Here is a 27,962-nt window from a genome sequence, read left to right as displayed (position 1 = left end):
GGCAGTTTCAAAATGTGTGAGCAAAAATAAATGCATAAGAGTAGAATAAATAAAAATAAATATAATATATAATAATAAAATAAAAAAACAACAATTTGGCCATCAGACATTAAATTACCTAGATATGAACTAGGGAGTCCTTCAATGCTCTTATCTAGAGCATTTACAATTTACTTAAACAGATGAGTCAGTGGTGTCTTTGCAGCTGTTTCCTGTGCTGACATCCCGTGATCTAAAGCAGCGCTAAAACGATTTCCGTTTAACAACATTCATTCACAAGTCACAACTCAGAACATCTTAAGCTGATACATCTATGTGCAGATGTAACTATAGAGCCGTGGTATACATAGTGAAAAATCCTTTTTGTGACATATATTCGGTTTCAAATAAACAATCAAACCATTTGCAGATGTTTTACTTTAATTATTCAAGTATTCTTTAATATAAAAACATACAATATACAGTGACAGCCCCGTGTGGAATAGATGTTTTCACAGTAAATGTCACATTAGCTTTAGCTTTAAAATAAAACTACAAAATCCATGAAACAAAAGAACAAATACTGTCACATTTGTGAATGACTCAAATGTCCACCATGTTGTCAGCAGTGTTGGTACGTGTGAGGTTACATCCAGGTAGATTAAATATCATGGACAGACTCTGGACATTATAGTGAGACATACATACCTAAACCTCAGTGCAGCTGTAGTCATGAAAAAAGTAAGAAATAACCCAATGCAAACAGTGTTTTTTAAAAAGGCATTTAAATGATATGTAAACAAAATACAGGCAGATTCATGATGCAACTCACTGAGGGCAGGAGGAGGAATGCACAAAGGAAACAGTGGGAAAGTAGATGTGTTATTTTTATTGTTAGAGATATCTGATTCCAAGAGACTTTCTTTATAAAAAAGTGAACGTATCTTCAAAGTGATTCTAATATGCATTTGTTTTACTCTGCAATGGAATTGTATTAACATAAAGTGCTAACCTGGCATGATGTTCTCAATATTGGCCATTAAACGATCTTATAATAAATAACTTCATTGTCTTACTTGAAACTGATGAACTTGATATTGATGCACATCTATTTGTGGTGTACATAATCTTACTCTTTATAATTTATCCAGTCCATGTCAGCAATTACTATCTCTCTGGGTCATTTACTTGTTGGCCTTGATATTACTGCTTATGCTGCACAAGCTGAAAGTATCATTCTTCAAGAAAAGATTTTAGACCTGAGGTCTTTTAGTTTGTTGATTCTAAGCTAAACAACATTAATGTAAAGCACTCCAGAAGATCTTGTTTTCATTGTTGGGGTGAGCTTAAAATTCCAACATCAATAAAAGGGATGCACCAATATATTGTTTAGCCCAGAAAGTCTCAAAATGTTAGATTTTTTAATTTATTTTATTTTTTATTAGTTAATCAGGTATCGACAGATACTTAGAGCATCGTAATCAGTTTCAAAACTGAAAAAGCTGGATTGGTGTGTCCCAGGCTCATACTGTGTTATTGACAATGTAAATAAAATCGTATAAACCATGTGTATTCATATAGTACTCCATACTGTCTGTACAACACAGGAAGTTGATGGAATCAGTGACTGCAGAGCTGTGGGTTTGGTGTCTGGCTCAAGGGCACTTCAATAGGCAACATAAATCAGAAGGCAGGATTGGAATGACAACACCATGTCGTCTACATGGCCTCACATGTTTTCAACAATCATAATGCATCACATTAAACAGAGAATGAATGTGGACAACACTGTCCTGAAGACACAGCAGCAGCCCTCTGTACAATGTTCAGTGACTAAAGAAAAGGCAAAGGGACCCAGTCCTAGCAGCGCAGATGCTTCTTGCTGGACATGTCGTTCCAGATGCGGTGCATCTCCTCTGGGGAGATCTGGTGCACGGTGATGACGCGGCGGTAGCGGCACAGGCTGTAGGCCATCTTCCAGTGGTTGAAGCCACTGTTCTGGTAGGGGTGGATGTTGAGTTTGCGCAGACACAAGCCCACGTACACGTCCTCAAGGTGCAGTAGCCTTGTGTGAAGGGACGTCTTATAGATGAGCTCGGCCACATCTGCAGAGAACACATATCCGGTGCCCGAGCAGAAGGGGGGGTACCGACTGTCCGGGTACAGGTCACGCGGCATGTACCACTTACTGCGCATGTCCCGGATGGGCCCCCCATTTATCACATAGCCTGTAAAGTACCTCCTGCGGGGCTTAGTGTTGGGCTTGAGCAGTTTGTGGATGAGGTTGTCCATATTAACAAAGATGTCACTGTCCGTCTTCATCACATACTGGGCCTTAGGGCAAAAAGTGGCCACCCAGCGCATGCCCATGATGGTCTTCAGAGTCAGGTTGTGGTACGAGTCGATGAAGTTCTCCACCACTATGTCGTGGAAGATCTGGCTCTCCTGCTCCACCATCTGGTTGAGCACGTCGTCAGTGTTCCTGCCCAGGAGGAAGATGGTGAGGATGTGGATGTCTCCATAGGTGCTCTCGTCACCCCAGGTCTCCCTGATGGCCTGCCGAGCATCAAACTCCTTATGAGTGGTGCTGATGAGGATGACCAGGAAGGGGCTGACGCTCTCACACTTCTTGGGCTCATTGATGACAAACTCAAAGGAGTGCGGGTTGAGAGAGCGTGAGCGGATGTTGGTGAAGGTGAAGTTTTTGGGTGTTTTGACAGTCTTGCGTATGGGTATGGACATGTGTCCTTCATAGGAGGACGTAGGCCGAGAGATACTGAGGTACCACAGTGCACTGGCCCAGCACACCACTGTCAGCAGGTACAAGCATGACACTTTGGAAGGCATTATGCTGCATTTGGGATGGTGGAGAGGTATACAATCTTGTCAGGCCTCTCTTCCATTAGAGCAGCTCTACTGAGCCCCACAGCCAGGAGCTGCTTCTGCACACGCCCAAACATGAACTGTCAGGGATGGAGGGCTGGAGGGAGAAGTGGGTCTTTCTCTCTTATGCTGTTTGGGCTTCAAACTCCTCCTGATGGCACTTGCTGCTCTATTTACATCTGAAAGAGATACACAAAAGGAAATAGCACATTAATATTATGAACTTATATTTTATAGTCCTGTGATTGGATTTAATGATGAATAACTCCAACACGAGCATAGCCATTTCACACAATTGAAACTCCACTTTGTGCATAACAAAATATGTAACAAATCAAGATGGATATTGTTTACACTGAGACACTTAGATTAAGTGCCCCATCATCATGTATGTTATAATGTAATGTCTTTAACGTCTCCTCCATTCATCTGTTTGAGACCAGAGAGCAGTGTGTGCCCAAAAACACTTGACTTGATTATGCCCAACAAATGCAGCTGTAATCAAATTATATTAGCACCATAAATATCCCACAGTCGTGCACAGCCTCTGCAGAGGACTAACTTGTGCAGAGAAAATCACAAGTCATCAGATTTCAGACACATCTCCAGGTCTGTGAAACATTCTACTCCAATGGGGGACAATTTGTGTTCCATAACGGTGCATATTAAAGTCACACTCTGGACTTCCATTCGTCTGAGACAGTGACTACCCCATGAGGAGATTCCAAACCTGCGCCACTGTTCTGTTCTAGTGGGTGGATTATATTAAAATGCTGGGACGTTGCCATGGAGCTGCAGCCCCTCTGATGAGAAGACAGTGTTGGTATAAAACGCCCAAAACAAGTGAGTTATTGAGTGTGTATGTCATGATCCGCACCGTCTGTTCCACGTTTTACCTCCTGTCCTGCTCCTTCCCTCCCTCACCTGCCGGAGCGGGGCTGAGCTCCTGGCTCCTCCTTCGCGCACCTGCAGCTCATCAGCGCAATTACCTCCACCTGCTGCGTAGCATAAGAGGAGCTGGGACCAGACACTCGGCGCGAGATCATCTGCGTTTCTTCACCGTGTTCTGTGCCGTCGTTCCATTGTTCCTGCATTCCTGCGTTTCTTCACCCTGTTCTGTGCCGTCGTTCCTTTGTTCCTGCATTCCTGCGTTTCTTCACCCTGTTCTGTGCCGTCGTTCCTTTGTTCCTGCATTCCTGCGTTTCTTCACCCTGTTCTGTGCCGTCGTTCCTTCGTTCCTGCATTCCTGCATTACTGCATTCCTGCGTTGCTTCATCCTGTTCGAGGCCAGAGTGTCCGCATGTCTACATTCCTGCTCCCGCTCATTCCTGCTCCTGCCTCCGCACCCCAGCTCCGGTACAGTCCACCCTTTGTCTTCACCTCCTTATCTCGTCCTGGACTCCGGCTTGCTCCACGACTCCTGCTCCGGCCCCGGTATTGTTCAACTCCTGGTCTTCACCCTCTTGTCTTGCCCCGGACCCTGGCTCACACCCCGCTCCTAGTTCCTTGCTGGGTTGATGAACTCTTGTTAATTATTTCACAATCTGTAAAATAAACACTGCAAGTCTGCACTCTTTGGTCCGCTATACCCACCGTTACGACAGTGTAGTGCCAAGGCAAACTCTGATTTTGCAGAAGCCTTTGACATGGCAGAGAAGTGTGTGCTCTTGTATTACATCAACTACAACAAAGCTACTAATAACTTGTGTTGAGCATCATTTTCTATATTGAACTGAGCTGCTTCAGACTTATGACCATGCAAACTAATATTTTAGTAATTACAGTAATTTATGTCACTTCTGTTGCATGCACTTTACAAAACAAAATAATACTGAACTTGACTATAGTAAAAAATAATTGTACATATACTGTTTTAATTATTTGTATCACTGGAAAAGCACTTGAAATTGCATATATGTAGTACACTCTGTAGTTTCATGAACAGTAATATTAACTAAGGATATTTACACATGGCAGGAAAAGCTACAGGGCCAGTTATAAATTATATATGTATGTGTATGTATGGATGAATAAAACTTGATTACTACTTGATTTGTAAATGATCTAATCCATGTGCACTTAACCCACATGTGAACACAGATAAAACAGACTGTGTAATATCTTCACTTTACTGACTCACTGTAAACAGCTTACGACTGAACTGAGTTGCTTCTGCACCAAGCCTCTAGTTATTCTGAATAATCAAAATAAGTCTGCTGTACACTGTCTGCATCTAATTATGAAGTGTCGCTTGTTTATTGTCCGAGTGTCAGGAAGTGCACGCTAGTCGTAGCATTACAAAAGGCAGGATGCTCGGGACGCATAAGGTAAGTGAGGAATAACTTTCAGAGCACTACAAACAATTTAACACAAACTAGTTTTTCAGACAGTAAAAATCAAATATTTTTAGGCTTACTTATACGGGCTATTACTAATTCATTTACAACATGCACTTCTATCCATAGATTTCAGAGTGATGGAAAATAAGCATCGTAGCCTTTGCCATAGCATTAAAAATATCAATAAGGAGGCAAAGTACTGGAAATATCATCAATCAAAACATTTCCAAATTTGCTGTTTTGACAATTCTTATATTACTTTTCATTCTACACTATACAAAACTTCAAAATTGCCCCCTCTCCTCCCCTCACTCTTTCACTCCTGCAAACCTTTACCAGCTCCAGTCTTTTTGAAGCGCTCAATGAAAAAGTGAGAGCGGGTGGGCGGCTTCACAGCGGCATGACCATGATGCATCACTTCTCCCTCTTCAAAAGCCTGGCCCAGACAGCACACACCAAACAGAAACGACACACGCAGACCCCAAAACCCTTTCTCCGCCTGCTCCTTTACCTCCTCCTGAAAAGAAAACATGAGCCAGCGTTTGTTATGAATCAGATATAACTCAATGGGAATCCGACAGCTGGTCTACTCCACTGTTGGTCTTAGTTTGTGTGTTGTGACATGGTTGTAAATTGCTTTTCTGTTTTCTCGATATCAAACACATTTCTCCACTCCATTGAAACTCCAATCGCAGATCTCATCTCAAATAAAATTGCAGTCTGTGATACCGAATTTACAGAAGCAAACTTCAATTCACTCGCCTATGCAGTTTGAAGAGCAAGGACATACGTAACAAAGCAAAATGTAGTCATATAACGTTTGATTTCAAAATCTACTGCTTCTGATGATTTTTGAAAAGGAAATCTACTCAGGAGTATTGATAGTAATTGATACAGATATACTACTTCTACAGCAAATATTACTACTACTACTACTACAAATAATTTCTACTAATAATAATTCTACTACAACTACCACAACTAATTCTAATTCTACTACTATTATTAATAATAACGATGCATTTGTCTTATATAGGGATTTTCCAGAGCTGCCCCGGGGTAGACGGACAGAAGAGAGGCTGCCAATCTGCGCCATTGCCCCCTCTGACAACCACATTCATACTAAGTCATGTGAGTGAAGTGTCTGTCACCGGCGCCCCACTGTGGCACCTGGGGTTCAAAGCAGTGTCCCATCCAAGTACTAACCAGGACCAACCCTGCTTAGCTTCTGAGATCAGACTTTGACAACGAATTTTCCTGAAAAGATAAAGCTGCTGTGTGCCCGCGCGATTCATTAGCACAAAACAAATTGAACACTGCCGAGTACACAGACTAGACACAATTGAAAGTTTAATACAAACATATTTTCGTTAATTAAAACATCAGAAAGCAAAACTGTTATGTAGAAATACTAGTTTAATTACAACCAATCTCAAGTGTAATTGAAAGTAACAGCTGCACATTTAGTCACTTGCTTATATAAATTAACTTTTGAAGCTTTAAACCAAGAAATCCTTTAGCTACCTCTTCAAAGCTACATCACAAGCACTTCGGTTACACAGGTTTAATTCACTGCTTTGACTGAAATGTTGCACAATATAGCTGCAGCATTAAACTGAACTTACATTTTCTTTCAATTACATGTCATTTTATCACTCAAAATTACCTTGAAACCTTGTGCTGTCAGTGGGGTCGCCTCTCCATAGATCTGAACTGTAATTTGACCTGGATTATCCTTGGAAATAGATACATTTGAAGCCAGACAAAGACGGGTAAGAGTGAAAGATGATTATTCAATACATTTTTGTCAAGAAGTTATGTCTTTATGGAAAAAATACATATCGATATACAGTTTACGCTTGGGAAAACAGTGAAAAAGTGACTCAAGCTTTCACCAATCAGCTTGTAGATCTGTTGTTGGAAGTCTGGTCATATTATTCTGTATAAAAATAAAAAAAATAATTAACCTTCGCATGGAGCATGAATCAGGATAGTAGCTGAAGCAAAAACATCTGAATACCTCTGTCACTGCAAGGCCATTTTATATTACATCTTCATTCGACCAATTCCTGTCTGAAATGAGGAGCCAGGTGCAGCTTCTTCTCCTCATTTCTCCCATCTTAAGAATAGCCTTTAGCTTTGGGCAGATTTATGACCATTGTACCAAATAAGCAGCTTCAGAAACACATATATAGTCATTATACAACTCAATCATGATTTATATGTAGTCCGCGGTGAGGTAAATTAGATCAAACACGAGCATTTACAAGATGACACTGGTAAAGAAAAGACGTATTATTGTCACCGTCGGTATAGTTAGCGTAAATGTTTTGATGTATGACCTTGAGCGTGCCTAAAGACAGCTCTCTAAAGTGTTTTTCCAATGGTTGGCGTGTCTGGGCTAATAGGCTGTGGGATGCAATGAACTGCTGCATACGTTTATAGTGGGAAAAATGGGAACTTAACATATAAAATCGATGCATTAAATTGAATATTGATTGTTAATAATTATAAGGTTGAGTTGTAATTGCAAACTTTAAAACTGTTAAATTTAGTCCTGGTTTAATTCTTACTGAGTCTAGGCTTAGTACTTGACTTTGGGGGATTTTTAGCTCTTTGAACGATCAAGCCATACAAGGCAAATTTGAGGTTTGGACACATGTACAAAGGAGGGATAATGAGTATATCGGCTAGAAGGTTGCAGGATGCCTCGAGAAAAAGAAAAAAAAATAGATGTAGTGAAAGAGGTCGTGAAGTGAGTTGGTCCAAGAGAAGAGGATAAAGAGGAGAGGGTCAGATTGGTGCAGAGAATTAGCCTAGCGTGTTGACAAAGATAGTTAAACAGATGGTCGTACAGCTTTAAATCCTCCAGTGTGTAAACTTCGCTCATTCATTGTCCTTGGAATAAACCCAGACTGTCAGGGTAGATTTATTGTGCCATTAACACCATTTTATCACATTTACTTTAAGTCTTAACTATCAGACAGCTAACAAACCCAATGTAAACTCCAACTGACAATTTAACAAGGAAAATAGGACAGATAAATGAGTGAAGTGTGGTTAATCTCTAACCTTGCATAGCAAATTGAGTCTTACGATACTTGTGAATTCACAAACTCAAGAGTATCCATCTTGGCAGGCTCCTACTGGTGCGATAGGCCCTGCCCGCTGTTTGTGGACCAGTCACAGAGCAGCACTGAGGTTTGCACGAAAGCCAGAGGCGAAGCGCCAAAGCAAACCAAAACAAACATGATGACGCCAACAGACATACTCCACTCTTATTTTAGTGAAAATACAAACTATTTTGCTGCAGAAGGTAGGTGCTTTGTGCATTTCTGGACAAGGAAGATGACTGTGCTTTTCTTGAAACTGGATGCAACAAAAGTTACATTTTTTGGCTTTTTCTGCTGTTGTGGTGCTTCGACCAGTCAGATATCCATTGTCACGTTATGCATTTTCCCAATCGCTTTCAGTGAGAGCTGTGCTAGATTGATAAATATGTACATTCAATTCACTTTGCTACACTAAACTTTTCAAAACTGATTGTGAAGAAGAGGAGATGGAGAGGATGACGTGACAGGGGGTTCTGCTGCTGCGGTGGAGATCAAGCCGATGAGGTACTTGAACTGACAAAATAAACGAGGGGAAAGAGAGTGTATAGAAATAGGTTGAGAAATATTTTTTTTCTTTTCTTCCTTCCCTCCATAAAACAGCAGAAGGCAATTTTCAGTCTCAGAGAAGATTGTAATTACATTTTCCCAAAAATAACAACGCCTCAATTGTCTCTACCGATCATCATTTTCAAATGTAATTTTCCGCAAACCTACTTCATTCAACTCAACTCTACAATAAACAAAGTTATGCATAAAAAAACACAATTATGAAAATGCATATTAATGAACAATTGTGAGTGTGGGTTTTCTAGTATAATTGCTGCCCTTTCGCTCGTCGTCACTCACCGCGTTCAGAAGCGCAGAAAAACATCACGCATCTGCCCGGCTTTGTGTGTTTTGTTTTTTATTAGCGGTTGAAGATACAGAAGCCAGAGTAGACAAAAGAGAGTTTGTGCAAGATGCAAGCACAAACAAAGATCTCACAGTGAATATATGAGGCTGTTTGCAGAGAGGAGAGCTGATTACAATAGCACCAGCATAACAAGCAAATATACTGAAAGGGGAGTTCAGAACAATTGTGCAATACATTTCTACCAACAATGTCTATTCAAACAACTAATTAATTTTGTGTGTATACTTGTTAAGCCAAGAGTAATTTATTTTGCAGTTAAAAGTGAAGTAACTGACTTAAATTTTGGGAATAAAGAGCACATTTTGTTGATCGCAAACCCGGAACAAAGAGTTGTGATACCGAGAGCTGATTGGTTGTGCGTTGGCGGCCCATCATGCTTCACTCGCCTGTTTGAGATAGTCGTTCATAAGCTGTGCACATGCTCAAAAAATCATGCATGTGAATCCTAGTGATGTGTCAAATGGTCTGTGAGAGCTAGGTATGAGATAGATTTGAAAATGGAATGACGCAGCTTTAACTGTGATTAAATGTCAACAACAGCCCGAGTAAAACCATACACATCTAAGAATGTACGACGCAAAAAAATATAAGGAAAGAAAGAAAGTCAAAACTAGTCACATATGTCGGGCAACTATCATAGTAATCTACAGGCCCATCAATAGAAATTTGGGGGCCTGGAGCAAAAAGATGCACATGGGACACCTTTTAATATAAATTCATGGGAGGAGGGTCCAACTCTGGGCCCCTAAGACTCTGGGGACAACAGAGCCCTTTGTCCCCCCCTGTCAACTCCCCTGGTAAACTATAATGTGAATAAAATTAGCCATCACAAAAAAATGTAACATACAGTTCTTTGTAGTGTTAGTATCGCCTAATTTTGAGACGATCGCAACATTTTTTACAATAAATCTTCACATGACATCCATAGTCATGTAGGAGGTAAATATGCTAACTTCTACGGTGCGATTATGCTTTTGGGCAAGGCACGTCACCCACCACGCCTCTATAAATGTGTTTGTATCATTCGTTGGTCATAGAGTTGTCACATGTCTCACCATGCCGCGCTGGGTCAACTGCGGCTTTCAATATAACTCAACAGTCCCACGTATTTGGAAATTAGACTGCATTATACAAATTTACATAGTTGACGCTCTGGGCCTTTTCGAAATGATGTTGCGCTGTTACGGAGAGACAAACAACGGGCTGAATCTATACAGGGCAATTAAAGAGTGAGGCTACATTAGGCACAACAGAACTTTTGACGTATTGGGGAAGTGTCAGGGCTGATGCTCAAAGATAACTCAATCTCACAAGACTCATGAGCTCAGCGGAATGAGAGAGAATCAACATACTCAGGTTTTAGTCAGTTAACCAATCCTGAACTTATTTGAACCAGGTCAATTTACTTAAAGCCAACAAGCAGGATTATACATTTTGATGACTGTAGAATTTGTGGGCATAAAAAAAGCGTCATAAGAAAAGATACGTAAAAATATATATGTTTAAAAATGACAAAAACAAAAAAATGTATGTAGCTATGTTTTTTGTATTTTTTTATTGTCCCCATAGAAAAATTCGTCCTCTCTTTTGTAACGTCACAATACTAAAATTTTAAACCCGACTCAAGAAATAGACTCGACTCTTAATATCAATTCGACATTTACAATGAAAAACATTCTTTATTTAGACTCTACAACATTAAATCATAGCACTTTCTTTTACACTACCATGCGCATGTCGTCTTATATTTGTGTAATCTCTATCGTCCATGTATTTCCCACAGTGGTCCCTGGGCGTATACTCGTCTAAATGGTCTTATACTTGTTCTGATACAGCTCAATATCATTCTAAAGTAACTGCAGTACATTGAATCTGTTGAGCTCAGTTTGTTTACCATCTAGGTTACTTTAGATGTAGAATTTTACCTATTGTACATGTTTTGTGTTAGGCCTGCCAACACGCTTTTGTTTCCAAGCATAGTTTCCAAGTCTGCTTATTTATAGTGACTGACTTTGTGCTTCTTTTTTGGAAAGTTGTTCGCAAACTTTGGAAGTTACGAGTTGTGCATTTTAGCCCCCGAGATGCAACTTCACATCACCAAATAGAGGTTATTTTTTATCTTTCTGGTGCATCTCGTAAAAAAAAATCCTAATAATTCCTAAAATATGGGCTGGTAATGTTTTAAAGTTGTCCGTGATGTTAAATATGTACATCTACTTCTGTACTATCTCTCTTTCTGTACTATCTCTCTTTCTTTTTTGGGATTATAAGATTATTTTTATGAAGTAGAGGTCACTTGTTTTGGCGAGTTTTCCAAAACAATATGACATGCTCTTTTACTGAGAAGGCGCAATAATTTTTATCGATCAAAAGAAGAATTTGTGATGATTTTTTGTGATGAGCTAGTTTTAACACCTGCGATAAACTCTCAGTTCTATGGCTTCAGTATACCAGCGCACTGCTTATGTCAGTTTAGTAGAACAGCAAATACATTACAATCTTAAAACGTGCTACTACAAGTCATGAGAAGATTTTATATGTTTTATTATAATCACAGCTTTTCACAGTTCAAAAAAATTGCAAAATGTGTAATTAATATGTAAAAAAATAAAAAGTCTTGCAGCTCTTACATAACCAAGGTCACACTGGGCGTCAATCAATTCAAGAGACGCCTGTATCCCTATATGGACATTTAATACAATGTTCTAAAAATACTCTATTGTCAATTATAGACGTATCTTTTGAGCTCAGTCACACTTCCTCTATACTGAACCTCCTGGGGGTATTTCCAATAGACTTCTTACATAACCATAAAGGCCAACAAATACTGTTGTGAACATGATCCTCGCAACAATTAATCCTCAAACAAATAGTCAGAGTAATAATGTGGTTCCTAAGAGACAGGCGGAATAAATCAAATCCCACACACTCATTTGTACAGGAATATTTCACTAGTATTTCACAGATACAGCACAAGCACGCTAGGAAATGGACTTTAAAAAAAACATATTATGCAAAATCGTTTATACGCTTTGATATAATAGTGTTCCCTCATCATTGGTGTATTCAAAGTTGTATTTTGATTGATTCAGTCATGGGAAAAAAAAGGAGAAATTTTCTGTGCACCTCAAATCCATGACAGGATTTGAGGTGCACAGAAAATTTCTCCTTTTTTTCCCACCTACACCCCTATCTCCACCCATATCCCCATACTTTTTTGAAATTATTTGAAAAATGGCCAATCGGAGTTATACACATACAGCTCAAAAATGTTTAAAAGTCTTCAAAAATAAACATGAACAAATCTGCTATCACCTGTGGACTTGAAAACTGTGCAGAGTTTTACCTGTGATGCAACAATCCTGGGAAATAGGAATAGAAACAAATGATTTTTGAAAACAACGTGAATGAAGCAGTTTTGCATAATGTGTCCTTTAAAGGTACTCTATGCAACTTTTCTCAAGGATGGTTACGGTACCACCCGCTCGTCTCGGTGGAGATGTTGGTGCTTTGCCAGAAATGTTCCACAGTGTAACATCAAATATATCAATCTCCACGTAGACAAACAGGTGGAGTCACAGGCCAAGAAGATACAGATCAGATCTCAAGCAATAAAAAAAACAAAAAAACAAAAACATGTTATAAGATGCAAGAAGACATGTTTAATGCTACACTGTGGAACTTTCCAAGCAATGCAATATCATCTCCATAGAGACAAGCAGGTGACAGGTCCTCCACCAGAAAAGTTACAAAGTTCACCTTGTATTTTTATGATGTTGTTAAGTAATTATTCAGATTTTTTGTTGATATTGAGTTAATATTTATGCTATTTTTAAATATAAAAATCAGCATCTTAAAATGAGGAAATACATGAACCTTAAATTTGATTCATCTTTATTACACGTTTATTTACACTGCAACAAAGTGCAGTTTAGCATCTAACCGTACATGCCATGAAGAACAGAAACACTATCGGGAATTCAACCCCCAACTGTCAGTTTTATGCACAAACTTTTACCTAAAATAAATTGCATATTATTTTTAATCGTCCTCTACTAAAAAAAAACCCAAGTCACTTCCTCTTTCAGTCCTCACCTCGGGGACAATTTGCCCCCTTCGACCAGCATTTGTTGCAGAGGTAGCAGAGTTTCTGGTCCTCCGCAGCAGCACGTAGGCACATCAGACAGGGACTTGGCCTGACTCCAGCCCCATGCCAGCACTATTTCTCCCCGAACAGATGCTGCCCAGCCCGGCCTCTCTCTGTTCCTGCCCCCAGTGTCGCAGATTCAATGAAACACTTCACCTTGGCTCCAAAACACGACGCAGCATACCTGTTATACTGCCAGTTTCATTCAACTTCTGGTTTGAGCTTTCGAAGTCTTTTAATAGAGTTCTGATGGCTCGTAACAAACAAGACAGGTGAAATTGGGCATCGTTGTAGATTTAAATTGTGTACAATCTCATTTCATCTTTATGGTTTATTGGTAATTGTTTAATGCAGCATGAAGTACAATTATACTTTACACTAGATGCTGTACCTCATTTTTAGTTTCTTAAAATTGTGAAAAAGACAAGTAGTTCATTTTAAACAGTTTGGAGCGGTCCAAACTTATTCCTCACTTTTACACTGCAAATGCCCTAATTATTCACTAGAATGAGCTTTTCACAACTTCCAGAGGATATAGGACTTTTTTCTGAATGGGAAAAAGTCCTCAAAATGTTGCATATAACAGAAAGTGAAAACTCATGAGTAGCTACTTTTTTGCTGCGGATAAATGAAAGTAGTGTCCAAACTTTTCACAAATGGGAATGAAAATGTTAAATTACCAATGCTGAGTCTGACTGTTTATCCATGATAGTCTGATAGTAGGACATTCTAACAACAGCCATAACTTTTTTCAAGCTTGTCAAGGTAAGGGAATGTTTTTATTTTAGCAAAGATTTTTACATTTGTCCAGCTAAGTGTTTCGCCATATATAACTTCAAATATAAAACTTATTTTTGCAGAAAGATACTCAGCTCTAATTTTAAGGAAACACAAACTTACACCGTTGAAACCAGGAGGTAACTAGTGCACAGCAGAGTAAAACATTTTAAAGGAAGGTAAAAGAAGAGATGGTTAGCCTCATTGTGCATGAAATTGAGCACTGAATATTTAAATGAGTTTGGTGAATGAGAATGAACTTTTAAATCACAGAGGAGCACTTATTTGAGTGCATCTGAATGAAAATTAAGCTAAAACTTCTTGTAGGGCTGAAAATGTACCAAAAGTACCTACAAATAAATACTCCTATGCAGAATAAGACAATATTTGTGATTAATCCTACAGCGTTGGGGATGTTTTTGATTAAGATTCTTAACATACAGGGTCAAAATCGATTTAGCACAAAAAAAAAAAAAAAAAAAAAAACACAACAAAAAAAACAAACAAACCAATCATCAATAATTCATACCATCCACTTGAACGTTAACCTTTTGTCTTTATTCCCTAATGAACTCTTGCTAGTCTAACCAAACAACCGGACTACACAACCAGCTTCACAAAAAGGTCAACTTTCTTTGGTGAAAACACATCCGATCTCCGCACAGCTGGATGTCTGTGAAGTCTCCCTACATGCTAACTGTTGCATACCGCTACGCTCATGGAAATTTAATGGCGCGGCAGCTTGCGGTCCACCATGGCAACCATAAATACTCTTCCACTCTTAATTTATAAAGCAGGGCGGAGAATGAAAACGCATTACACGATTTATTAGAGGTAGTTGATTCAATCCCACCTCTGTGCAGGAGAATGCTACAGTTCATTAGCATGGCTCTACTGCGCTTTGTGATTGCGACATTAATCACGATAACTGTTTTCCAAATGTACACTGGATGATCCCTGCCCAGAAACCGGCAAATGGACGATAGAATGGTTCTGGCCTTGGCTATAGTACAGAGGCAGAGTCTGGCTGCTTCACATCCATCTGTAGTGGTGATATAAGGTCAACAAAACAACTCAACGGAAAAGCAAACCATGTGTCTATTGGGGAAAATAGAAATGGGATGAGGTCTAATAAAGTGGCTATTTTCGTTTGGAGTATCTTGGCTTGGAGGTAGGTTTGGAGAAAGAAAAAAGAAATATTAGGTAGAAAATGTGATGCCAATTGCAATGTAAGATAATATGCCAATAATATTTAATTCAGATAGGGGACAGCTAAAAGGAATATTGTTAAAATGCTTTCTGTTGTAACGCAGTGACTTCTTTGGTCTAGTCAATAATAGAAATGTTCACGTTCCTTGGTGCATTTACCATTTGGATATTTTATGGAAAGGTTCAATGCAATCAATAGGGAAAACTGGCTGTTCCGATCTGGGAGCACCGCATTATCATATTCTGGAAGATAAAACAAACCAAAATGTCTGAGTTGATACTTTTCACACAGACCTCTCCCAAGGCAATGCAGCAATGAAAAATATCTGGATTATTGGATCAAGAAATGCAAATAAAAGAGTAAAAGACCATACTTGTGGAGGCAGAAAATTCTTGTAATAAACATATAGATCAAACTGTGCTCACAGCCTATTCAAATATAAAAATGACACTTCCCCAGCATGCTAAATTGAGGCATTAAATTCAAGAGATATCGGAGCAGAGGATCAATGCTGATTCATTTATTCAAACTTTATTTACAAAGCTTTTTAAACACATTCGCTCACAGTCATTACAAACAATCCCACGTGCCCTTCCATCCAACCCCCCCCCCCCCCCCCCACACCTGCCGACCTCACATAATCATACAACCCACACACAGACAAAGGCACAAGCACAGCCTCACATCAGGCTACAGATGAACATGAACATAACACTACCTGCTTTACAAAATATAACACATTTGATTAATTCAGGTGTTGCGGCCACATATCGTCATATCGAAATTGCAGTACCTTTACCAGTGTACTGTAGACTTCTGCTGTCTATACACATCACAAGCAAACTTTTGAGAGCATACTGCAGATATTCATTGCACAAACCTTTTTACAACAATGGCAAATCTATATAGCCTCTAGTTATGTCTGATTTTTGACATGATTTGGTAGCAACAGAATTAAGAACAATTACTACAGACTATAGTAAAATAAAATGGAAGAAAATATCAAAATACTCATAGTCTTGACATTTTGTACGTCACAATAAAATAATATGCACTTGAAAGATAACTCTCATTGTTTTGCTGCCCGAACACAAACTCATCCCCCACTGTTTAATTTCACACTGAGGAGACAAAAGGCAAACAAAATAGCCACCTGCTCAAATGCAAATCAAAACAGCTCATTTTGTAGCTGAAAATCACCACCACAGCGCATGCATAAATTCATATTGTCATTTTTGTGAGCTTATAACTACAATATACTTCATTTTAAGAGGCTGGGTGTACTAGTTGGACTGAATTCTAGTCGGCTATAGTGAGGTCTAGGTGTGGTGTTAAATGTGCCCATGTGATGGATGGAACAGACAGCGGCGTCACAGTCTGTCAGTCACTCGCTCAGGTAGACTCACAGAATACAGCCTCCTCGGACCATATCCTCGTCCACAGCAGCTCTCCTCTCAAATATATGGACTCTACACTGTGTGGGAGCTGCAGTCATCAGAGAACTAGGGTGGAGAGAAACTGTCGACAAAAAACATCATTCTTCTTTCATCTGTTTAATTTGTGTTATCCTCTATTTTTTTATTTGTTTTTTTTTTGTTTTTGCATTTAAGGTGCACCAAGTAACTGGAGGTCTGTCATGTGCTTAATTGTCACCATGGTGTTGTATTTGCTTTGCCTATGATGTTCCACAATATGGCATGAAACTTGTTTACCTTGGATTTATCCAGTTATAGGTGTTTTAATTGATAAATAACACTTTAAGGAGGGGGAAATACAGGGCATATTCATTGCTAACAGCTTTGTTTTTGATGCTATGAGTTCCCCCTCTTTTTACTCTCCACCTTCTGCCATCAAAACACAATCAGCCTGCATCCTGCTAAGGACACTACTGCACATCAAATCAGGTTTGTGAAGTTGTAGTGTCTTGTTTTGTAACATGCTGCTGTATATTTATGGAAAATGGTGCAGAAGCATGTGTGGCATACACTTGAGGGTTGAGTCAGAATTGTACTGTTAACCATGACGCAGGATCGATTGCAAGAGTACTCAAACATGCATGAATGACATAAAACCTCTTCAGGCATGTTCTAACATGGGAGAAACCTCCAAAGAGTCAATTTTACATAATACTCCTCTTTACAAATGCATTCTTGGTCGTTACAGATCAGAGATCTGACCTGTAACTTGTCCTGGTGGCACCACCTGTTTGTGTCCATGGAGTTACAATAATCTCAACATTACAAAAATGCAAGTCAAGTATACAATTTGAATTCAGATTTGTTTTGGGAGAAAACCTGTATTTTTTTCCCCTCCTGCCAATGTCTGTTAAGAAAATAATAATTGAAAACTGGAGTTGTTTTGGCTCATAATTACATGGGTCTAAAACATCTTGTACAATTCAGCTGAACTTACTTTGACAAAATAATTGTTACAATATTCAAAAATACATATTTTATCTTTTCAGAACACAAAATGAACAAAGCCAAGGACAATATTGACAAAAATCTCAGTATGTTTTTGAAGTATCTTGATAATCCGAAGATATTTTGGCACTTGAAATATGTTGAAATGCATCTTTAAAAATGTTAGTTGAGTTTTAAATACCAGGCAAATGACTGTAAAATTGCTCACTAAAGTGCATAAATATTACATTATACTCTTGTTTTGTTTTTTTAATAAAATCAGCTTTCCTGCAGCATTTTCAGATATTTTTTCTTTCCATAATAAAATTCAAATTCTCAGTATTATCAAGAATATATAGGAGCACATGCACTTGGATGATGAAAAAAATAATCAGTTTGTACACATTCATATCAAGTGCTTTACAGAATAAGAGAGATTTCAATACAAACAAATCAAAACATAAATAATCATACATTTTACAAAAGAGAAGAATGCAGACCTTTCACTCGCAGCTAAACAGAACTGTTTTGAGCCTGGATTTAAACATTGTCAAAGTAGAGGCCTGTCTCACATCTTCAGGAAGACTTCCAATTTTTAGCAGCATAAAACTAAACGGCTGATTCCCCATGTTTAGTCCTGACTCTGGGCATCAGCAGGAGGCCAGTCCCTGAAGTCCCCAGAGTGTGAGATGGTTCATATGGAACTAACATGTGGGAGATGTACTTTGGTGCTAGGCCATGGAGAGACTTGTTCACAAGAAGAGCTGCTTTAAAGTCTATGAGCCACAGGAGCCAGTGCAGAGACCTGAGCACAGGGCTTATATGCTCGTACTTTCTGGTTCCAGGCACAATTTTATACGGGGAAGAGTTCAGCACAGTTGATGCCAGAACTCTTGATCATGCTTTTTTCGGTGTGAGGGGAGCCATCTTAATTTCTGATCTGACGATGTTTTCTACATGGTTGGGAGGGGCCATGGGTGACAGTGGGGAGGAGAAGCAGAGTGAAGAGTGCCTCAGGGAGTAGATGTAGCAAAGGGGACCAAAGGCTGGTCTGTGGGCAGAAGAGGTGATGGGGGGGGGGGGGGGGGGGGCTGCTGCTGGGTCTGAAATCTCTGCCGGGGGTGTCACAGACAGGTCCAAGGCCTGTGACGAGGGCCCTAGGGGAAGTGACACTGGTGATGAATCATTCGCTGAGGACGGTGGTGCTGCTGACTCGCTTAGCTGGGGGACGTGGTTGTGGTAGCTGTGGTGCTGCTGGTGGTGCTGACACATTGGCTCGGTCTCTGGCTGGCAGAGCAGGAATGCTTCTTTTATTCTTCTTTTCTCTCACTGGCTCCAGGCCGGTGCTTCAGAGCGTGGAGGAGGTTATCCGTCAGCACTCTCACTCCACCTCTGCTTAGGTGCGGGCCATTTCCCTTGAAAAGGTCCTCTCATTTCCAGAATAGAACAAAGTTTTCATCTTCCTTCTGTCTACGTTAAGAAGAGGTTCACTGATGAATGTCTTAACCTCCACTTTATCAAGCTCCTCAAAAAACTTGTGAAATCCCTTTTCAAAACTTCGGTCTGTTCCATTGGTGTCAACTGTACCCCCGTGCACAATCAGCTGTTTAACTCCTCGGTGTGTTGGCAAAACTTTTGGCAGAAGTTTTGTAATCTAAGAAACAATGTAACTGGGATAGGAGCATGTTTGGATTAATCTGTGGCTCACACCTCTAATCGAATCATATCCTAGCAGCAGTGTATCTCTAACCTTGATGTTTGGCACAGATCACCTGTCTGCCTGCACTCTCTTGCCAGATTTAATGCTCTTGTTTTGTGACAAATATCCATTTTCTGTTTATATGTTAACATCAATCTGTGACAGTGGTAAAAATGTATTTGTAAGCTGTATTTTGGATAATGTACCAATATTAGCATTGTCTTTTGTCACTGGCTGCAATGGCATTTTAGCATGGCATTTTGATCTTTACAAAGTTTTGGAAAAGCCAGTGACACTCAGGTTTAAGTTGAAAATATTTTTTTTCACCCTCTTCTCTGAAAATAACTGTGTGCGCTTAACACTGGAACTCCTTTTTCTGATTCTAAAGCAAATATCCGTGCTTGTAGCTCATTAATTTGTTGATGATAGTTTCAGGAAAAAAATGTAAAAATGGTTTTGGTTTACTTAAAAGAAAATCATAACTAGACAGATGCACTGAAAGAGGTCAAATGATTATAAAACAAAGTAAAGGAGAAAGCAGCAGATTGCATCTGCACTCTTCAGAATCTAAAATAGCTCAAATTTTGTCCTACAAAGCTGAAGACCAAATACATACACTTTTCCTTTGTGTGCTCATTCACGCCTCTATTATCTCCACTAATGATAGCATATCTATAGTACGACTGTCTCTGGCTGAGTGAGCATCCGAGAGTGCCTATACCACCTGACAATAGCACCTTAATGAGAGTCCGCTTTCTCTATGGCGCCCCCATTCAACCGTGTCATATCAGCGCGTGGCCAGGCTTCTTATTAGAGGGACAGATGTGACTCGGGCCTGACCTATTTGAAGATTTTTTTTTTGCCCATCGCGAGCCGTGAGCGATGCAGCCAGTCTCAATAAAGAGCCCAAATGCAAAGTACCCTCCATAACCAATCGGCAGGAGTCCTATGGCTTGAATGCGCGATAATATACTTGTGGTGAAAAGAGGCTAGCGAGCGGAGCATAACAGGGGCTGATAAAAATGACTGCTAGCGAAAGAAGTCGTCAAAATGTCAAGGCGAGATGGAAGGCCTGGCCATTTGCGGTAAACATGAATATTGCATTCTAAAACAGAAATAAACAAGATAATCAGCCAACTGAAAAGTATCGAAGTATAAGCAAAAACAGTATGTGGTGTGGATTTTACACGTATATCGTACATTGATCTGGTGGGTTTAGCAACAGCTCTCAATGCTTAAATTCATGTTTTTAAAGGTGTTATTGGAGCATTTCGGATAGAGGGTATAGAGGATAGATAGATGTTATTGCTTTGCCTGGATTGTTTCAAAGTGTCATTAAATGTATCGATCTCCATGAAGTCAAGCGTGGTGCAATTAGGTCAAGTTAAAGGTCAGATCTGTAAAAAGCTGTCTACATTCTCACTGTGAATGAGGTCTCATTCACAGTGAGAATGTAGACAGCTTTTTCAATTTTTCATTTTTGAGCAATAAAAACACCTGTAATCAAATGAATGCTTGAAATATACAGACAAAGCAATTACATTTCCATGGAGACAAGCTGGTGGCAGACCCAAACCAGAAAAATTGCCTTTAAATTATGACCAAAAAAAAAAAAAACATTGCAAGAAAAAACTATACAGATGAAATCAAAGGTCATAGTTTACAGTAAGGTTAATGCAGCTACAAATTATTATTAGCTGAACAGGTTCATGTAGGTGGATGTATACAGATCAGCCATGCATTTTCTACTGACATGTACTGAGAAGAAGTCAACATTTTGTATTGCCTCTAACTTTCTTGCAGTGACTTCCTAAAACTCCACCGTAAAAGCATATAGAGGGAGTGAGAAAACAAAATCGATTTCATGACACATGCCCCTGTTGAGTTATATCTGGCAACATTTCAACAGAAAACAGCTTTCCGGGTAAGAATAATTGCCAAGGTTAGATGGAAAGAACATGAATCACTGGAACATGGAGCTAAATAACATCAGATGTTATTCAGAGGCCTTCAGATCCACTCATGAAAAGAAATGTATGTAGGAATGTCCCTGTCTTTAATAAACGCAACATTAAGTTAATTGTATAGACAGCTCTACTGATGTGGTACAGTGTAATTTTGTAACATTTCACTTAGTGGCAAATAGTTACCACAGGCAGCAGGACTTTACCATGTGGGACTTTTCTGTGTGTTTCTGTGTTCTCCCAGAGGTACTCTTAGAAGTACTTTGCACAGTACTCTAATACTTTAGCTAGGTACTTCATACTCAAGGTCAGAAGTGTGTCTACGTACTGCACTGCTGTTTCTGATAGTACGTCTAAGTCGTGATAAAGTCATGGTTTCCCAGGTCGTATTAACAAATGAGTCAAATGCAGAGTTACGCTGATATGGCACACACTAATATATTTTATGACCAATTTAATTTTCACCTCATTTTAAAACTAAAATACAAAAGCTATACTTAAGTTACATACTATTTTCTAGTGTGGGTTCAGTCACCTGCTTGTCTCCACACAGATATTACTGTTTTGCCTGGAATGTTCCACACTATGGCATTACACTTATCTGTCTTGCATTTATTCAGCTGCAGATGTTTAATTACTAAATAATACTTTAAACTACCCACATTGCCACAGATCTGGCATGTAACTGGGCATAGTACTGTCACCGTGGAGATAAACAAGTTCAAAATGATACTGTGGAACATTCTAGGCAAAGATTGCATCAGACATATTTTGACATGAGCCAGGACATTGAATAGACACCACATAAGCACATCATAGAGTTGGCGATATACATTATTTTGTATCATTATACCATCCCTAATTATACTGCAATAAACGGTATTATCACCTGTCTCAACTAACTAAATCAAATCTGTCACATTTAGATTTTTCTTTAACAGCACATACACATGTATAAAACGGATAAAATAATGTGCATTTATTAAGGACAATCCAAATCTAGCTGATCTAAATGCAAAATACATAATTAATTGACCAATAAGCCTCACGTCTCTGTCCCTTTCACTCACACGCACCTTACTGCTCCTGCCCCCTGCCACCACTGCTCTACTTTTTGCCTTTTTTACTATTTTAAACTACAATTCATGAGTAAATGTGTGAAACTATGACAGTAAAGAACATTGGAGGTTGTGTCAGCCTCTAATGTCAGCAAATACACACATACTCATTAAATCAAATACAGTGGGATCCTGTGGCTGGACTCCCCTGACTGCATGATCACATTATAACTGAAACTGAGTGCGCACGTGTCCTGGCGAATGGATATATAATTGGTTTGAGCAAAGGAAAACATTCCACTTCTCTCTGTATTTAGGCAGTTTATGACTTTCTTTCACTCACCTGTTAGTCCTGTCCAAGCGACTCCTCCTCTGTTCTTCATAGACATGAAGAAAATAACATCTAAACAGTACATCCAAAGTGAGTGTGTATCAGTGACACACAAGTTCAGAAATTCAGGATATGTCCACATCCTGAGTCCAGCTCCACATTGATCCATACGTCCTGCACATTGCACATTTTCAAAAGTGATATTCTTTTTTCTTTTAGACAGCGCTGTTTGTGCCCTAACAGTTGTTTTGAGGTAGAGGGAGCCATGCGCTGCTGTCATGGTGGTCAGTTCAAGCACACAGCTCAACTTTTCTGTTGCTTAATGTTTTCAGCTTTTACGGACTAGTTATTTAGTCAAATTAAAAGAAAGCTATTTTAACAGCAAAATAGAGGTTTAATATCTGTCAAATGGCTGAAAATATATATTTAATAATATAATATAAACCAGATTTCAGAGGGGATTTTTTTTTTAAAACAGACAGTAATGAAGGTGACGTTACTTCAATACCACGGCAAATTATGTTATTGTCATATCGCCCAACTCTATCACATCATAAAAATCTATCTTAAATTGAATGGAGTTTTTGACATGTTCAGACATTACAGAATACAATTTTCCAACTGCATAAATAACTTCAGCGCAACGCCTTCAAAACAATCCAAAAGTTTTATTCTAAATCCTATAGAACAACAAACCCAGCAGCTTAGATGTGCAGAATGTAGAGTTGTGTGGCTGACATCCAGTGGGAATGCATTCAAAATCCTCTCCATCTCCTTCTTATCCTCTGTGACGCTGCTCCAGCTGTCCCTACATCCAAATATACAAGTATGTATTACACATATGAACTGAGGAATACATGACTTTAAAGTGGGCCTGAACACCTAAACTCCATCCGCAACCACATTTCAAACAGAGCTGCTGAACTGGGTGGTGCTAATGGACTAAAGAGAAAGCAGGAGGGAGCAGCGTGAGAGAACAGTGTGATTGGTCTAACATTTATCTTGTTTGCACTAAAGTTGTCAGAAAGGGAGTCGGGACAGTAGATAATGCTATTAAATCACCATATGCACAGTTTAGAAGAGAAAAAAGTGGATTTAATGTTTAATGCCACCACCTGCATGACTAACCACTCGCAATGTTCAAGTCTGAGCTGCTAATGAAGAAACAGTCCCTTGAGACATGAGCTGTAATCAGTGTAATGTCAAGAGTGGTGATTTTTTTTTCAATTACCAGTAGCTTTTCTAATAGAGCACATTAGTCTGGTAGCTACAAAACCTCCAGAAGCTAAGAAAAAAAAGCTTTTTTGTCCAATAATCAGGAAGAGCGCGTTAGCATTCTAATTGTTGTTAGCATTACCGTGATGGAAAAACTCTGCTTTGGCCTCTGAAACTTGTGAAAAGCACTTATAAACTCATCATGGTGAATAATTAGGATGCTCAGAATGCATAAGGTAACTGAGGACCACTGCAAACTGTTTAAACTGAGCTATTTTTATCTTTGTGCATTACTTTTTTAGATACTACGATAAGATTTTAGATGTAGAGGGTCGAATAACTTACTTCAGTGACTCTGGAATACTAACTTACTGTGTTTTGTCATTTATTTACTTACTGAATCCTGGTGTAATTCTGCTTTAGGGTTGTAGTGTCAGTTGCATAAATTAGTTTCAATATTGTTGCTTGTCTTATAATCTATCTAATATTATATTTTTGTCGCCAATATCACACTTCAAAATGTGATATCGTGACAGGCCTATGGGAGAACACTGGGAATACAGGGGGCAGCAGTAGCTCTAGAGCAAATTTGCCTAGTATGAAAGTGGTGCGGGCATTGGTATTGGTGTTTGGAGGGGTCGAGGGTGCGGAATGACACCCTCACTTCTGTCAGGCTTCCCCAGGACACATGTGGTTACAGTAGTAGTTGACCACCACGAATGAATAATGCATTGTAAAGTGCCATATATGAAGGTCCTGAAAGGTGTTATATAAATCCAGTGCATTATCAATAATCTAATGTGGCCAAACAAATCTAATGTATGAATTATGAATTAGTCAACTACTTATAACTGGTTCTATCGATTACCTCTTCTAAAATGCATGTTTGGTCCCGCACTGAACTAAGTAAACCAAACCAAACATATTCTTGGGTGTGGGTGAGCCGAGGCCGGTAAATGCATGGAATATGAAGCTACGTATTGACATATTGATAGACTAAAAGCTTCTACGGCATAGGCAGAAGCGACCGGAAGCTATTAGGTCGGAGCGTTAAAAGGGATTGGAAGATTTCTCGGGGAGTTAATGTAAATAGCCAGCATGACCCCTTCTCTGCTGTAATAACACGGGCTATAGCGATGAATGATTATGCAGGAGATTGTGGTGTTTAGTCTCATTATCTGGCAGGCTGGGCTCCATGTCAAACCCACACTCCGCTGTCTGAATAGCATTAGCCTGCGTCTGCTTTACGGACCTATGCTAATGAGATGCTAACTGGGAAGCACCTGCATGTCTCCGGACTATAAACCATTATAGATTACATAAAGAAGAAGAATGTAGTTTGTAGTTTTGTTAGTAAAAATAGGAACAGGAATGCACAATTAGTACTAGAGACACCATTTTTCTTTTATCTAGTAACACTTTTAACACTTTTATTCAGTTATTATGCAATAAAACCTTATTGCATAATCTTATTTATCTTATCTTATTTATTTTGTATAATAATTCACTGTGACCGGACATTTTTTTGCCCCAGTACAGATAAGAAACTCTGCCCCAGTACTGTGCCCCAGTCCAGATAAGCAACTCTTAAAATTAATTAAAATATGTCTGCTGCATGCTGTCTGGATCCAATTATATAGTGTTTGATAATCAGGACGTGAGCGTTAGCATGCTTTACTATGATGGTAAAACTAACAACAACAAAAAACTGGTCTGGAATTTGTAAAAACATGAATATTATATTACATAATTAGGAGTTCAGGAATAACTTCACTGCAAACCATTTACAATTAACTATTTCTGTTTTTCATGTTTTAAGACAGTGATGGGGTCTTTAATGACAATCCCTGGATAGGAATTTATAAAGATAATAATAATAATAATAATAATAATAATAATAATAATAATAATAATAATAATAATAATAATAATAATAATAATAATAATAATAATAATAAAATGCCTATCCTTAGAACTGTTTTCCTAAAGTGAGCTTTAAACTAAAAAATATATAACAGAAGAAATATATGAATCTGGTATTTGCTAGACAGACAGACCAAGAAATAAAGAACATACTCATAATGTAATATCTGAAACAAAATGAGGTTGTTTCATTACAAGACTCTGTGCAATGTTATTATGAAAGATCATATACAGCAATAAAGAAAATACATATTACTTTATGGCTGTTTTTGCAAAGGCTTTAAAGTATTCACCTCCTTTCAGATACTATTTTTGTTTCGTCTGTCCCCGCTACTCCTTTAGGCTACCTCTACTCCCCGAACTCCCAAATGCGCTGTCATGAAATATGTATTCACTTTCAATATGTCTGCATCAACGGCCACAGGAGAGGTGAGGGAATAGTCCGCTCTGCTCGTCAAAGCCCAACCATCTGTCATGGTTTTCAATATCTCGCAAACCTGCACCTTAAAAATCAATCAGTAAATGACAACTACAACTACTTATTAGCAAATACATTAAAGAGGCTGTACCATTTATTATAAAGTAAAATGAATCTTGCCCCAGTATAGATATGTTTTAAAAGCTGTTCTTTAAGGGTCGAAATGAGATGTGGTTTGCTGTCTGCATTTAATAATTAGAGATCGACCGATATGGGGTTTTTCATGGCCGATGCTGATAACGATTGCTTACAATCCAGAGCAACGGATAGCCAATAAGCTCTGCCGATATTCTTGGGCTGATATATAGGGCCAGTTTTCATTATTTTCCCCAAATTGTGCCATTTTAACTTACTAAAAACTCACCAACAGCCCATTTTTCACTACAAACATAGAAGACAGTTGCTTCAGAAGTTATATCTTTGCACTTAAGTATTCAAATAAAGCTCTATGGGTATTTTTAGACGGCAGATCTCCCAAAACTAAATATCAGCCTGTGGTGGAGATTTGCAAACAATTTAAAATGAATTTGTTCTGTTAGCAAGTAAACGGAAGATTTAACACGATCGTCCAACACATTTTAAAGATATTTTTGAGTGCGAAAGGTGAAACACTTTGCGCACCAGTAGAATAATTTATCAGTGTTAAAATATGCAAAATAATATGTGCTAGGTTAATGCGTTTTTCCTTGCACTTATTCGGGTATAAAAAGCTGTATTGAGAGATAGTCTGAAATCATTAATAAAGTGCTGATTATAAGTAGATGGAATAAACTGCTGCTCATTTTAACACTGCCAAATTTGACGTTTCTACTGAACTCTACCGAACTTTTGTACATAGCAGTTTTTAAAATGCTCAAGCTAAGTTAAATTTAAATATAAATACTCGATCTTTGTAGCGTTACCTTGAAAATGGGAAAACTTGCCATAAAAAGACGCTTGTTCAAACTGTCTTCATTCACTATGGAGGCGAATTAAAGCCAACGCATGCAATCAGTGGAAAAAACGTACTGTGACACAAGGAAGACATGCAGACTGTATCCAAAGAGATGTGTAGCAATGCCTGTATATAGACTGTATATATAAATGGACATAGCTAACCTGCTGTGTTCCAAATAGGAAGTGATCATGGGCGTACTTCTGGCTCCAATTCAGTTTACATCACCCCTCTCTTCATAACTGCTGCTCTCAGCCTCATCATTTTGTTTTTAAAATGTTCTGATTGACCCGCTTTACATGATCCTGGTCATTTTAATTTATTTATTTTCTTGCTATTGTGTCCGTAACTCAATATATGAACATTAATAAGCGACATATCAGCTGCCTTCTTTCCCCGAGGTCGCTCCCCCTAGTGTTAGCAACAGGTTTGATTGACAGTATTGCTCAGCGCTCGATTCCTGCCAAACCGTTGGTGCAAGCAGGAATTAACACTGCTGGTACCTACAACAACGTCATTCCTGATTGGCTCTTTGGTTATTATGATACTCGAGGTCTTAGGTCAGAATTCCTAATATGGAGCTCCAAATTCGCCCCT

At 38.8% G+C, this 27,962-nt stretch overlaps 1 protein-coding gene across 1 annotated transcript in view; it reads right to left on the bottom strand.

Moving 5' to 3' along the window:
- Positions 1–452: 452 nt before the first annotated feature.
- Positions 453–27,962, bottom strand: part of b3galt1b (UDP-Gal:betaGlcNAc beta 1,3-galactosyltransferase, polypeptide 1b) — a 61,350-nt gene continuing 33,840 nt past the window's right edge. Inside the window, exon 3 of the mRNA XM_055230833.1 lies at positions 453–3,041. Within this exon, the coding sequence (XP_055086808.1) occupies positions 1,840–2,826 (987 nt within the window). The 5' untranslated portion in view covers positions 2,827–3,041 and the 3' untranslated portion in view covers positions 453–1,839. The remainder of the gene's footprint in view (positions 3,042–27,962) is intronic.

The sequence above is a fragment of the Periophthalmus magnuspinnatus genome, chromosome 21 (genome assembly GCF_009829125.3).
Source record: "Periophthalmus magnuspinnatus isolate fPerMag1 chromosome 21, fPerMag1.2.pri, whole genome shotgun sequence".
NCBI classification, from domain to species: domain Eukaryota; kingdom Metazoa; phylum Chordata; class Actinopteri; order Gobiiformes; family Gobiidae; genus Periophthalmus; species Periophthalmus magnuspinnatus.
Note: the sequence above shows the minus strand (reverse complement) of the source record. Positions and strands in the feature narration are given on the sequence as shown.